The following is a 15,693-nucleotide window of genomic DNA, read 5'->3' as shown; positions in this document are numbered from 1 at the left end:
AGCAGAATGGAGAGAGAGAGATAGAGCTTCTTATTCAGTAATCTAGATCTTATGAAGATCAACATACTATTGTATATGCTCCGCAGGAGAGTATTATTAACCCGGTTAAACCACATAATTATACTGCAGGAGTCATTGTAAACCAGTTTCATACCTCAGCTGCCTTTGTACGCTGCTGGAGTATAAACTGTATTATTAAAGGAACGTGCACCACCACCTCCTCCAGGTGCCGCCAGCATCAACAGCCTGGCTGGCCAAACAACAGGGAAGCCTGACTGGGCTGCTACAGTAGAACCACCATCAAAACTGTTCACAGGTACATCACAAGGAACAGTAGAGCCTGGCCCAGGGCCGGGCTATGCGAGGTAGAAAAACTCGAAACCTATCAAAGGCATATTAAAGGAATTGAGCCAGACCTTGACGGAGTGAATAATAAGAGGAGATATGATCACTACATAAAAAATCCTAAGACAAAATGACACAAATAAGCACACACACATAAGCATACGCGTGCGAGCGCGCACACACGCACACACAGCTAATGTAGTCCCCATATTTAAGGAAACAGAAACGAGGCACTAAACTACAGACCTGTGTCTCTGACATGTATTGTGTGCAAAGTCATGGAGAAGATTATCAGGAGGAGAGTGGTCGAACACCTGGAAAGGAACAAGATTATAAATGAAAACCAGCATGGGTTCATGGAAGGCAAATCTTGTATCACAAACCTCCTGGAGTTTTATGACAAGGTAACAGAAGTAAGAAACGAGAGAGAGGGGTGGGTAGATTGCGTTTTCCTAGACTGCAGGAAGGCCTTTGACACAGTTCCCCACAAGAGATTAGTGCAGAAGCTGGAGGATCAGGCGCACGTAAAAGGGAGGGCACTGCAATGGATAAGGGAATACCTGACAGGGAGGCAGCAACGAGTCATGGTACGTGAAGAGGTATCACAGTGGGCGCCTGTTACGAGCGGGGTCCCACAGGGGTCAGTTCTAGGACCAGTGCCATTTTTGATATATGTGAACGACATGATGGAAGGAATAGACTGAAGTGTCCCTGTTCGCAGATGACGTGAAGTTGATGAGGAGAATTAAATCGGACGAGGATGAGGCAGGACTGCAAAGAGACCTGGACAGGCTGGACATGTGGTCCAGCAACTGGCTTCTCGAATTCAATCCAGCCAAATGCAAAGTCATGAAGATTGGGGAGGGGCAAAGAAGACCGCAGACAGAGTATAGGCTAGGTGGACAAAGACTACAGACCTCACTCAGGGAGAAAGACCTTGGGGTGACCATAACACCGAGCACATCACCGGAGGCACACATCAACCAAATAACCGCTGCAGCATACGGGCGCCTGGCAAACCTGAGAATAGCGTTCCGATACCTTAATACGGAATCGTTCAAGACACTGTACACTGTGTATGTTAGGCCCATACTGGAGTATGCAGCACCAGTCTGGAACCCACACCTGGTCAAGCACGTCAAGAAGTTAGAGAAAGTACAAAGGTTTGCAACAAGGCTAGTCCCAGAGCTCAAGGGAATGTCGTACGAGGAAAGGTTAAGGGAAATCGGACTGACGACACTGGAGGACAGAAGGGTCAGGGGAGACATGATAACGACATACAAGATATTGCGGGGAATAGACAAGGTGGACAGAGATAGGATGTTCCAGAGAGGGGACACAGGGACAAGGGGTCACAACTGGAAGCTGAAGACTCAGACGAGTCACAGGGACGTTAGGAAGTATTTCTTCAGTCATAGAGTTGTCAGCAAGTGGAATAGCCTAGCAAGTGAAGTAGTGGAGGCAGGAACCATACATAGTTTTGAGAAGAGGTATGACAAAGCTCAGGAAGCAGAGAGAGAGAGGATCCAGTAGCGATCAGTGAAGAGGCGGGGCCAGGAGCTGAGTCTCGACCCCTGCAACCACAATTAGGTGAGTACAATTAGGTGAGTACAATTAGGTGAGTACACAGGCTCGGACTCGACCCCCGCAACCTCAACTAGGTGAGTACAACTAGGTGAGTACAGAGCACGTCTCCGGAAGCACACATCAACCAGATAACTGCTGCAGCATATGGGCGCCTGGAAACCTGAGAATAGCGTTCCGATACCTTAGTAAGGAATCGTTCAAGACACTGTACACCGTGTACGCCAGGCCCATATTGGAGTATGCAGCACCAGTTTGGAACCCACACTTGATCAAACACGTCAAGAAATTAGAGAAAATGCAAAGGTTTGCGACAAGGTTAGTTCCAGAGCTAAGGGGAATGTCCTACGAAGAAAGGTTAAGGGAAATCGGCCTGACGACACTGGAGGACAGGAGGGTTAGGGGAGACATGATAACGACATACAAAATACTGCGTGGAATACACAAAGTGGACAGAGACAGGATGTTCCAGAGAGGGGACACAGAACTAAGGGGTCACAATTGGAAGTTGAAGACCCAGATGAGTCAAAGGGATGTTAGGAAGTATTTCTTCAGTCATAGAGTAGTCAGGAAGTGGAATAGCCTAGCAAGTGAGGTAGTGGAGGCAGGAACCATACACAGCTTTAAGATGAGGTATGATAAAGCTCATGGAGCAGGGAGAGAGAGAGAGAGGACCTAGTAGCACTCAATGAAGAGGCGGGGCCAGGAGCGGAGTCTCGACCGCTGCAACCACAATTAGGCGAGTACCCACACACAGGAAGTATTTCTTCAGTCACAGAGTTGTCAGGACGTGGAATAGTCTGGGAAATGGAGTGGAGGTAGGATCCATACATAGCTTTAAGAAGAGGTATGATAAAGCTCATGGAGCGGGAAGAGTGACCCAGGGCAACCACAACTAGGTAAGTACACTCACACAAACACACGGGTGCGCACACACACAAACACAAGCGTGCGCACACACACAAACACAAGCGTGCGCGCGCACACAAACACAAGCGTGCGCGCGCACACACACAAACACGCGTGTGCACACAAACACGCGTGCGCACACAAACACGCGTGCGCACTCACAAATACACGAGTGCGCACACACACACATAAACACACGCGTGTGCACACACAAACACACGCGTGTGCACACACACACATTTCTCCAAGCTTCTTGATCCGAGGAACTGGACCTAACCTCTCCTTCGTCAGGCTAATCGTGATTACCTGCGTGACCTGAAGGAGACCCGAAGGATGTTTTCGGGAGTCAGCGTCCCCGCGGCCCGGTCCCAGACCAGGCCTCCTCCTGGATCAAAGCCTGAACAACTAGACTATTACTGCTGGTCACAAGCAAGCCTTCATATGAACCACAGCCCAGTAAACAGAGGTTGACTTGAGGAACTTACCAATTCCTACGGGTCTGGCGTTTCCCCATGAATATAATAATAATAATAATAATAATAATAATAATAATAATAATAATAATAATCCATATTTAATACTAATAATAATAATTTGGATAACAGTGAAGCTGTGGCCTCTTCATTTATATGAAGCATAACTTAGATAAGGGGCATAAAGTTAGGCGCGTAGTATGCAATTACTAGAGAGATGTTAGCCATCAGTACGAGAGTCGTGAGGCCAAGAACAATGACCTCATGGTAATTTGAATATCTTAACCTCTCCTACAATCACAGAGACCGGGCTACTTTAACCTCTCTACCAATGATACAAGCTGGTTACCTCACCCTTTCCACCAATCACACACAGCTTCAAGAAGCTCCACCAATCACGAACACTAGTTACCTCACCCTCTCCACCAATCACACACAGCTTCAAGAAATTGTCCAGCTTCTTAAGGAAAAGCATAACATAGCCGACAAAAATTCGTAGCTACTGTTACCAAGAAAGAAATAAAAGAGAATAAGTTACAAAACAAACTTTTATTGTGACAACGTTTCGCTGTGTAGAACTTTACAAAAGCTAAACATCGAGTAAAAGGCAGTCCCAATTAAAATTTGTTGCAAATTGTATTTTCGTGGCTGTGGTCCACCGAGATTCGTATCCAACCCACTACCCGCTTGTGTGAGGTGATGTTCTCCGAGGGTTGTATTGTAGAGGTGCGCCCTGCTTACACAGCAGGTTAGGTTCCAGGCTACTGCTGTAAAGCGAAACATAAGTGCATATAAAAGCCTGATAACACGCATGTCTACACAATCATATATTAAGTGAGCTATAGCGCTAGGTCTAAAAAATGCATATACAGTACACGTATTTCCTTAAAATATTTCGTCCTTAACTTTAGTCGGAAGTCTCAATAAATGACGAATGTGTATAATTAAAAATGTTGTATTAGTGAAACGCCATAAAGTGAAGTGCTGTAAAGCAGGGGCCCACCTGTAATGTATTACAGTAGACGAAGCGCTAAACCCATGTGGGTCATTTACCTCAAGAAGTGGTTAAATGATCCAAATGAGTCATTCACCACTTGTAGGTCAGGTTAGGTAAGGCTTGTCAGTAAACAGGAATAAGTGTTTCCTGACGCGGGTCTTAGTCATATGATGACCCACAGCTGGAGCTTTTGGTTATCTGACAGAGACCATTCACTGACTTACCCCTCCACCCCTTTAAAAAATATAATGGTTCGCCATTTCTGTCAGCCAATCATTGCCCTATATCTGATCAGTCAGTGTATTCGAGAAATATTTTTCCTCTGAGCAGTGTGAAGAACGAGAGAGAGAGAATCATCATTAATATAATTAGGTGTTACACATTGCCTTCGTCGAGAGAGAGAAAATCATCAATATTGTTAGTTTTTACAGTTATCTTTGTTGAGAAAGAGAGAGATACAAAGTCACCAATACTGCTAGGTTTTACACGTTATCTTCGTTGAGAGAGAGAGAGAGAGAGAGAGAGAGAGAGAGAGAGAGAGAGAATATTACCTTGATGCGTGTAGCGCAGGATTCACACTATAGTGCTTAGCGGAGGTATGTACATTATGATGCAGGGAGGGTGTGCTCTTGGCCAGCACCAGCGACGCCGTTGACCCACCACCGGGGTTGACAAGCGACTCTGCGAAGGACGACAGACTCTCCGCTGACGGGTACCTGGGCAGTGGCGACGACCTGCCCGCGGAGTTCCTCAGGAAGTTGGCCTCCTCTGGTGCCTGTGACCCGCTCACCAGCGGCGCGGGGGAGGAGCTACGGCACTCCGAGTCAGCGGCGGCAGTGACTTCCCCTGAGGTCTCCCAAGTGGCAGTGGTGCCACTGCTTCCCTGAGGTTGCCAGGAACACCGTCGCCCGAGGCTTTTCTCACCACTGTGGAAGAGAAAATTAACTGTCAGAATACACACCAAGTAACATTTATTATTATTATTTTTATTATTATTATACGACATTATCATCATTGTCGTTATTATTACGGTTTTAGTATTATTATTATTATACGGTAGTATTATTATTGCTATTAATATAATTACGGCATTATTATACGTAATTATCATTATTATTACTCTTATTATTATTAGTAGTAGTAGTTATCATAGTTAAGGTGACCACATGTTCTTCATATTTCACCTTCACTGCCTCAGAAGAAGGTGTCTTGATGCCGGTGAAAAGTTTTTGATCAAAGAAGCTAGAGCTACTCGTTTCTTCCTTGGATCAAACTTGATTACATTCCATTCTTTACGCGTTTTATAATTTTTCCTGCGAGTTAGGCACCTCGCCATTACACCAATAGTAATAGTAATAATAATGATAAACAATAATAATACTAATTATAATAAATGTATGGGAGAGGGTAAGGTACCTAGGGATTGGCAGAGAGCATGCATAGTTCCTCTGTATAAAGGCAAAGGGGATAAAAGAGAGTGTAAAAATTATAGGGGAATAAGTCTATTGAGTATACCTGGTAAAGTTATTACTGAAAGAATTAAGAATAAGAGGGACAGTAGAATAACAGATGAACAAGGAGGCTTTAGGAAGAGTAGGGAGTGTGTAGACCAAGTGTTTACAGTGACACAAAGGTGAACAGTATTTAGGTAAGGGTAAAGAGGTTTTTGTGGCATTTATGGATTTGGAAAAGGCGTATGACAGGGTGGACAGGGGGAGGCGTAATGTGGCAGATGTTGTAAATGTATAGAATACGAGGTAGGTTATTGAAAGCAGTGAAGAGTTTTTACAAGGATAGTGAGGATCAGGTTAGAGCAGTGATTCTCAACCAGGGGTAAACTTACCCCTTGGGGGTAAAAAATTACATGGCAAGGGGTAAATATTTGTGTACTATTTTTGTGCAAAACCTGAATAATTTACCTTTTTTCTGGTCTTGTTTTTCTGTCCTTTTATGATGGCGATACATTTTTTATATGGAAGTTTGGGTGTAAATGGAGAAATACATCAAGCCGAGGAGGATAATGGAGGAAACGTCGAGAATTCCTGGGTTAGAATATGTAGGAGAGAGATTATTTCCCAGTAAAAGTAGGCCTTAGACAAGGATGTGTGATGTCACTAAGGTTGTTCAGTATATTTATGGATGGGGTTGTAAGAGAAGTGAATGCTTGGGTGTTGGCAAGAGGTGTGGAGTTAAAAGATAAAGAATCTAACACAAAATGGGAGTTGTCACAGTTGCTCTCTACTGATGACACTGTGCTTTTGGAAGATTCTGAAGAAGTTGCAGAGGTTGGTGGATGAGTTTGATAGGGTATGTAAACTAAGAAAATTAAAAGTAATGAGGATAAAAAAATAGGTAACGAAAGATTGGATATCAGATTGGAGGGAGACAGTATATTTAGGAGTGGACGTGTCAGCACATGGGTCTATGAATGATGAAGTGAATCATAGAATTGACGAGGGGGAAAAGGTGAGTGGTGCACTGAGGAGTCAGTGGAAACAAAGAACTTTGTCCATGGAAGCAAAGAGGGGAATGTATGAGAGTATAGTTATACCACCGCTCTTAGAATATGGGTGTGAAACATGGGTGGTGAATGTTGCAACAAGGCTGGATGCAGTGGAGATGTCGTGTCTGAGGGCAATGTGTGGTGTGAATATAATGTCCAGAGGACTGAGGAGGGGTTGTTGAGGTGGTTCGGACATGTAGAGAGGCTGGAATAAAATAGAATGACTTCGAGAGTGCATAAATCTGTTGTGGAGGGAAGGCGGGGTACAGGTCGGCCTAGGAAAGGTTGGAGGGAGGGGGTAAAGGAGGTTTTGTGTGCGAGGGGCTTGGACTTCCAGGAAGCATGCGTGAATGGAGACAAATAGTTTTTAGGACTTGACGTGCTGTTGGAGTGTGAGCAGGGTAATATTAATGAAGGGATTCAGGGAAACCCGTAGGCCAGACTTGAGTCCTGGAGATGGGAATTACAGTGCCTGCACTCTGAAGGAGGGGTGTTAATGTTGCAGTTTTATAACTGTAGTGTAAGTGCGCCGATGTGTTAATAAAAAAAAATAAACAATAAACACACCACAGGCATCTCAACACAGTACATACACCCCAAATACACTCCTTCCAAAAACACCAGTGACCGCAAACATTCCACATGCACCACACACTAACACTGGGAGGGAGGGGAAACGGAGAGGAGGATGGGAGAGAGAAAGAGGGAGGAGGAGGAGTGAGAGACAGTAGAATCTGAAAATTAAGGGAGCAAAAGTGGTTGGCAATCAGACCAACACATAAGACCTGGCCTCTCTATACCTGTAACCTGTCTGAGGGTTCATCGACTTGTGCAGTCAGCCTAAGGTCAGACTTCCTCTGCTGACTACTTGGTCAACCAGGTTGATGCTGGTAGGTAAGACACATAGGCAACAGTTAGGCAACTTTATTCCGAAACGTTTCGCCTACACAGTAGGCTTCTTCAGTCGAATATAGAAAGTAGGCAGGAACAGTAGAGATGTGAAGACGATGTAATCAGTCCATCACCCTTGAAGTTGTAGAATTTTGAGGTTGTCAGTCCCTCGGCCTGGAGAAGTTCAGTTCCATAGTCAGGAGATAGTTCCTGACTATGGAACTGAACTTCTCCAGGCCGAGGGACTGACAACCTCAAAATTCTACAACTTCAAGGGTGATGGACTGATTACATCTTCACATCTCTACTGTTCCTGCCTACTTTCTGTATTCGACTGAAGAAGCCTACTGTGTAGGCGAAACGTTTCGGAATAAAGTTGCCTAACTGTTGCCTATGTGTCTTACCTACCAACCTGTCGGTATTGTATACCATTTTGATGTTCAGGTTGATGCTGCTAGCGGTTCGCATACCCACAAAACTATCACAGCCTGGCTGATCTAACAATCTTAGTTCCCCGCCTTTCTTTAATGACACTATCCCTGGCTTGGCTAAGCTACGCAGTTCTACCTGAAGACAGCAAGGGGTTTGCTGCAATTACAAAGTCGCCCCTAGATGTCTACCAGGTTTATTCCGTAACACCTGCCAGGTTTCCTTTGTAACACCTGCCAGGTTTCTTTCGTAACACCTGCTAGGTTTCTTTCGTCACATCTGCCAGGTTTCTTTCGTCACATCTGCCAGGTTTCTTCTGTACCAACTGTCAGGTTTCTTTCGTAACACCTGCTAGGTTTCTTCCATAAGGGGGAAAGAGAGGTAAGGAGGGAAGGGAAGGGTAGGGAAAGAAGGGAAAGGAAGGGAAGGGAAGGAGTGGTAGGAGAGAAGAAATATTTTCTAATTTATCCAACTGGTATTCATCAGCAGTGTGCTACTATCCTATTCTACACGACTGTTACACAGTGAGAAGAAAAGCTATGTCTCCCTGTCATATTCCATCTTACAGGATGGATCTCATCCAAGGTGTTGAAATGTGTCAGAGCTGGGAGACTACAGTAGGCAATGAGGACATCGTCAAGTACTCCATGAAAGGTTCTGCAGGTACATCTTTCAATGTTTCGTTCTAACAGAGCTGTAGTTACTTTTACTTGGGAATTACCATCTCTGAAGATATTCTAAGAAGCGGTGATAATGGTAGTGAGGAACGAGGGCTGTTGTGAAGGATGGCGCTGCCTGTGTCGTGGGAAGGTGGGGGAGGCGCCAAGATGGATGTGATCCAAGTAGCATTCTCTTGGGCAGGAAATAGTGGTGGAGGAAGATGGGGTTGTTTATGGTTGATAAGTAGCTTGTTGTGGTAGTTAGCTTCCCACTTCCGCAGAGCCCAGACACTAGTGGTGGTGGTCTGGGACCCACGTGAAGCAAACTTCTCGCTTGCTAGTGAAGAACATTCAAGACAAGTTTCCCTCACTATCTGATATCATGTTATGTTGTAGAAGCAGCCAGTATTGTGTCGTGGTGATGATAGCTGTGGTGTTGATGGTGGTGGCGAGTGTCAATACTCTATGTATACTTGTCTAATTGTGGTTGCAGGGGGTAGATTCATAGCTCTTGGCCCCGCCTCTTCACTGGTCGCTACTAGATGTGTGTGTGTGTGTGTGTGTGTGTGTGTGTGTGTGTGTGTGTGTGTGTGTGTGTGTGTGTGTGTGTGTGTGTGTGCGCGAGTTTGTGTTTTTGTTGTTCTAAGTAATGGTGCTGATGGTGAAAGTAGTGGTGCCCAAATTGTTCGTGGTGGAAGTGGTGGTTGAGCTTGTTGGTGGTAATAGTGGTGTTGAAATTGTTTAGAAATAAATCATATTACTACAATGGGGGCGTTGACCCCTGGAACCTCCAGGTTGGTACCCTACTACTACCACCTCAACTACTCCCTTGTTACACCAACCCTTACCGTATTGTAGTCTGGCCTTTTTCTACTCTTCACGCCCCGGTTGTGGAGTGACAATGGTCAAGGACTGACCGGAACATTGTTATAAGTGCTGGTTTTGGATGAACTAAAATTGTTTATGTTAGTGGAAGGTGTGGTAGTGGAACATGTGTGGTGGTGTAATGTAGTGGTTATGGTTTGTACTACAATGTGTCAACCTGAGCTGGAAGACTTCAGTAAGATAATGCGGATATCGTCAAGTATTCCATTAAAGATTCATCAACTACGGCAGCTTCAAAGGTTTCGTTCCAGCAGAGCTGGAGTTACTATTACTTAGGAATTACCATCTCTCATGATTGCCTCTCACATACACGGAAGACATCTCCATCACCACACAGCGCAGAAACATTATGTATGGAAAAAAGAAAAAGAGGAGGACCTGGACGGTATTATATTACTAAGAATACACCTACAGAGACCATGCTAACTTATCTTTGCACTAACATGGCGAGTAGGAGAAGGCACAGACAGGAAGGATTGAGAGAAGACGTGAGAAGAGTTTCCGGCCTCAGGGAAGGGAGAGGGAGGATGAGAGGGAGAGGGAGGATGGGAGGGAGAGGGAGGAGGAGGAGGTTAAGGGAAGGGAGACACTAGAGCGTCCCTGGAACAACCTTAGGCAGGTAGTATTACCCTGCAGAGTACTGGCTCAACATGCAAATGTTGCACTACTAGAAGCTAGCAACACTCTATAGTGTACTATAAAACATCTAGAGTGCAGTACCACACAACACTACTGTGTACTACCACACCACAACACTGTGTACTACCACACCACAACACTGTGTACTACCACACCACAACACTACTGTGTACTACCATAAGCTACAGTGTACTACAACACATTTATTCCAAGACAAACATGAAGTCATTCAGAAACCAGTTCTGCTCCCCCCCCCTCCAGCCTTTATAATAATGAAGTGACATTCATCAAATAATAGGCAAGAACAGCTACGTTGTTTGTACACAAGACTCCACCACACTGTACTGTACACAAGGCTCCACCACACTGTACTGTACACAAGGCTTCACCACACTGTACTGTACACAAGGCTCCACCACACTGTACTGTACACAAGGCTCCACCACACTGTACTGTACACAATGCTCTACCACACTGTACTGTACACAAGGCTCCACCACACTGTACTGTACACAAGACTCCACCACACTGTACTGTACACAAGGCTCCACCACACTGTACTGTACACAAGGCTCCACCACACTGTACTGTACACAAGACTCCACCACACTGTACTGTACACAAGACTCCACCACACTGTACTGTACACAAGGCTCCACCACACTGTACTGTACACAAGGCTCCACCACACTGTACTGTACACAAGGTTCCACCACACTGTACTGTACACAAGGCTCCACCACACTGTACTGTACACAAGGCTCCACCACACTGTACTGTACACAAGGTTCCACCACACTGTACTGTACACAAGGCTCCACCACACTGTATTGTACACAAGACTCCACCACACTGTACTGTACACAAGGTTCCACCACACTGTACTGTACACAAGGCTCCACCACACTGTACTGTACACAAGGTTCCACCACACTGTACTGTACACAAGACTCCACCACACTGTACTGTACACAAGGTTCCACCACACTGTACTGTACACAAGGCTCCACCACACTGTACTGTACACAAGGCTCCACCACACTGTACTGTACACAAGGTTCCACCACACTGTACTGTACACAAGGTTCCACCACACTGTACTGTACACAAGGCTCCACCACACTGTACTGTACACAAGGTTCCACCACACTGTACTGTACACAAGGTTCCACCACACTGTACTGTACACAAGGCTCCACCACACTGTACTGTACACAAGGTTCCACCACACTGTACTGTACACAAGACTCCACCACACTGTACTGTACACAAGGCTCCACCACACTGTACTGTACACAAGACTCCACCACACTGTACTGTACACGACTCCACCACACTGTACTGTACACAAGACTCCACCACACTGTACTGTACACAAGGCTCCACCACACTGTACTGTACACAAGACTCCACCACACTGTACTGTACACAAGACTCCACCACACTGTACTGTACACAAGGCTCCACCACACTGTACTGTACACAAGGCTCCACCACACTGTACTGTACACAAGGTTCCACCACACTGTACTGTACACAAGGCTCCACCACACTGTACTGTACACAAGGCTCCACCACACTGTACTGTACACAAGGCTCCACCACACTGTACTGTACACAAGGCTCCACCACACTGTACTGTACACAAGGCTCCACCACACTGTACTGTACACAAGGCTCCACCACACTGTACTGTACACAAGGCTCCACCACACTGTACTGTACACAAGGCTCCACCACACTGTACTGTACACAACACAAGGTACACTCCACCACACTGTACTGTACACAAGGCTCCACCACACTGTACTGTACACAAGGCTCCACCACACTGTACTGTACACAAGGCTCCACCACACTGTACTGTACACAAGGCTCCACCACACTGTACTGTACACAAGGCTCCACCACACTGTACTGTACACAAGACTCCACCACACTGTACTGTACACAAGGCTCCACCACACTGTACTGTACACAAGGCTCCACCACACTGTACTGTACACAAGGCTCCACCACACTGTACTGTACACAAGGCTCCACCACACTGTACTGTACACAAGACTCCACCACACTGTACTGTACACAAGGCTCCACCACACTGTACTGTACACAAGGCTCCACCACACTGTACTGTACACAAGGCTCCACCACACTGTACTGTACACAAGGCTCCACCACACTGTACTGTACACAAGGCTCCACCACACTGTACTGTACACAAGGCTCCACCACACTGTACTGTACACAAGGCTCCACCACACTGTACTGTACACAAGGTTCCACCACACTGTACTCCACCACACTGTACTGTACACAAGACTCCACCACACTGTACTGTACACAAGGCTCCACCACACTGTACTGTACACAAGGCTCCACCACACTGTACTGTACACAAGGCTCCACCACACTGTACTGTACACAAGGCTCCACCACACTGTACTGTACACAAGGCTCCACCACACTGTACTGTACACAAGGCTCCACCACACTGTACTGTACACAAGGCTCCACCACACTGTACTGTACACAAGGCTCCACCACACTGTACTGTACACAAGGCTCCACCACACTGTACTGTACACAAGGCTCCACCACACTGTACTGTACACAAGGCTCCACCACACTGTACTATACACAAGGCTCCACCACACTGTACTGTACACAAGGCTCCACCACACTGTACTGTACACAAGGCTCTACCACACTGTACTGTACACAAGGCTCCACCACACTGTACTGTACACAAGGCTCCACCACACTGTACTGCACACAAGGCTCCACCACACTGTACTGTACACAAGGCTCCACCACACTGTACGTACACAAGGCTCCACCACACTGTACTGTACACAAGGCTCCACCACACTGTACTGTACACAAGGCTCCACACTGTACGTACACAAGGCTCCACCACACTGTACGTACACAAGGCTCCACCACACTGTACTGTACACAAGGCTCCACCACACTGTACTGTACACAAGGCTCCACACTGTACGTACACAAGGCTCGACAAGTGCAGACTGTACAAAGCTTCTGCTACGAGGTACTTTAGGACCTCCTTCAAGAGTCCAGTATCGAAACGGAAAAAAAAAATATGAGTACAAGACAACACCAAAGACAGAAGGAGAGAGAGCCAGACTGTCTCAGCTAGGAGAGGGAGCAAAACTGTCTCAGACAGAAGGAGAGGGCGTCAGACTGTCTCAGAATGAGAGGGAGTCAGACTAAAATTGAGGGAGAGGGAACCAGACTAAGACTGAGGGAGAGGGATTATTATATTATAATCAAGGGGGAAGCACTAAACCCGTAGGATTATACAGCGCCTATGGGGGGATGGAAGGCATTCAGGCTTAATTCAGGGAACTGGAGCACAGATCCAATTCCCTAGATCAAGAGCCCCTCACCAGCGTCAAGGAGCCTTCCTTGAGGGGTGAGGGAGAGGGAACCAGACTAAGACTGAGGGAGAGGGAACCAGACTAAGACTGAGGGAGAGGGAACCAGACTAAGACTGAGGGAGAGGGAACCAGACTAAGACTGAGGGAGAGGGAACCAGACTAAGACTGAGGGAGAGGGAACCAGACTAAGACTGAGGGAGAGGGAACCAGACTAAGAATGAGGGAGAGGGAACCAGACTAAGACGGAGAGGGAGTCAGACTAAGACTGGGGGAGAGGGAGCCAGGGAGTCAGATGACAGTTAAATACTCAGATGAGCCACAGAGATGCTGGGTAGCGCCTTCAGTCTTAAAATGGAATAAAGTAGATGAAGACGTAGTGTAGTCAAACACCACACATAACTTCGAGTGAATAATGTGGACCTGGGGGACAGGGGCTAGTAAAGGAGGTCGCCTGTAGTTAAGAAGCGAGGCCAGGAGCTATGTCTCGACCCTTGCAACACACACAGATCAACAAAAACGGTCAAACACACAAAGCTAAATCACAGCTTAAAGATCGACGCCAAAACGTACAATATAATCGTAAATCGGCCACAAAATAGCGCCGTCGATTTCAGTGATAATTTAAACAAGGTGAACGCAATTGAAAGAACAGCAAGCAGCGTGCAGACTGATACCTTCACACACACACCAAGACTGCTTACCTTCACACACACACACCAAGACTGCTTACCTTCACACACACACACCAAGACTGCTTACCTTCACACACACACACACACCAAGACTGCTTACCTTCACACACACACACCAAGACCGCTTACCTTCACACACACACCAAGACTACTTACCTTCACACACACACACACACCAAGACTGCTTACCTTCACACACACACCAAGACTACTTACCTTCACACACACACCAAGACTGCTTACCTTCACACACACACACACACCAAGACTGCTTACCTTCACACACACACCAAGACTACTTACCTTCACACAAGCACCAAGACTACTTACCTTCACACACACACCCCAAGACTACTTACCTTCACACACACACACACACCAAGACTGCTTACCTTCACACACACCAAGACTGCTTACCTTCACACACACACACACATCAAGACTACTTACCTTCACACACACACACACACACACCAAGACTACTTACCTTCACACACACACCAAGACTACTTACCTTCACACACACATCAAGACTACTTACCTTCACACACACACACACATCAAGACTTACCTTCACACACACACACATCAAGACTATTTACCTTCACACACACACACACACACACACACACACACACACACACATCAAGACTACTTACCTTCACACACACACACATCAAGACTACTTACCTTCACACACACACCAAGACTACTTCACACACACACCAAGACTGCTTACCTTCACACACACACACACACATCAAGACTACTTACCTTCACACACACACACACATCAAGACTACTTACCTTCACACACACACACACACACACCAAGACTACTTACCTTCACACACACACACACCAAGACTACTTACCTTCACACACACACACACACCAAGACTACTTACCTTCACACACACACATCAAGACTACTTACCTTCACACACACACATCAAGACTACTTACCTTCACACACACACATCAAGACTACTTACCTTCACACACACACATCAAGACTACTTACCTTCACACACACACACACCAAGACTACTTAATTCACACACACACACCAAGACTACTTAATTCTCATACACACACACACACACACACCAAGACTACTTACCTTCACATACACACACACACCCCAAGACTGCTTACCTTCACACACACACCAAGACTACTTACCTTCCTACACACACACACCAAGACTACTTACCTTCACACACACACCAACACTACTACCTAATACATCAACACTGCTACCTTCATGCACCGACAGAAATACA

General features: G+C 46.2%; 1 protein-coding gene across 5 annotated transcripts in view; it reads right to left on the bottom strand.

Annotated features, from left to right (window-relative positions):
* The window catches only part of LOC128701528 (protein Shroom), a 942,770-nt gene that overhangs the window by 178,695 nt on the left and 748,382 nt on the right, over nucleotides 1-15,693 (bottom strand). For all 5 annotated transcript variants that reach the window (XM_053795246.2, XM_053795245.2, XM_070101538.1 and 2 more), the window contains one exon: nucleotides 4,860-5,234. In XM_053795246.2, the coding sequence (XP_053651221.1) occupies nucleotides 4,860-5,234 (375 nt within the window). The remainder of the gene's footprint in view (nucleotides 1-4,859; nucleotides 5,235-15,693) is intronic.

Source organism: Cherax quadricarinatus, chromosome 78 (assembly GCF_038502225.1).
Source record: "Cherax quadricarinatus isolate ZL_2023a chromosome 78, ASM3850222v1, whole genome shotgun sequence".
In the NCBI taxonomy this organism is placed as follows: domain Eukaryota; kingdom Metazoa; phylum Arthropoda; class Malacostraca; order Decapoda; family Parastacidae; genus Cherax; species Cherax quadricarinatus.
Note: the sequence above shows the minus strand (reverse complement) of the source record. Positions and strands in the feature narration are given on the sequence as shown.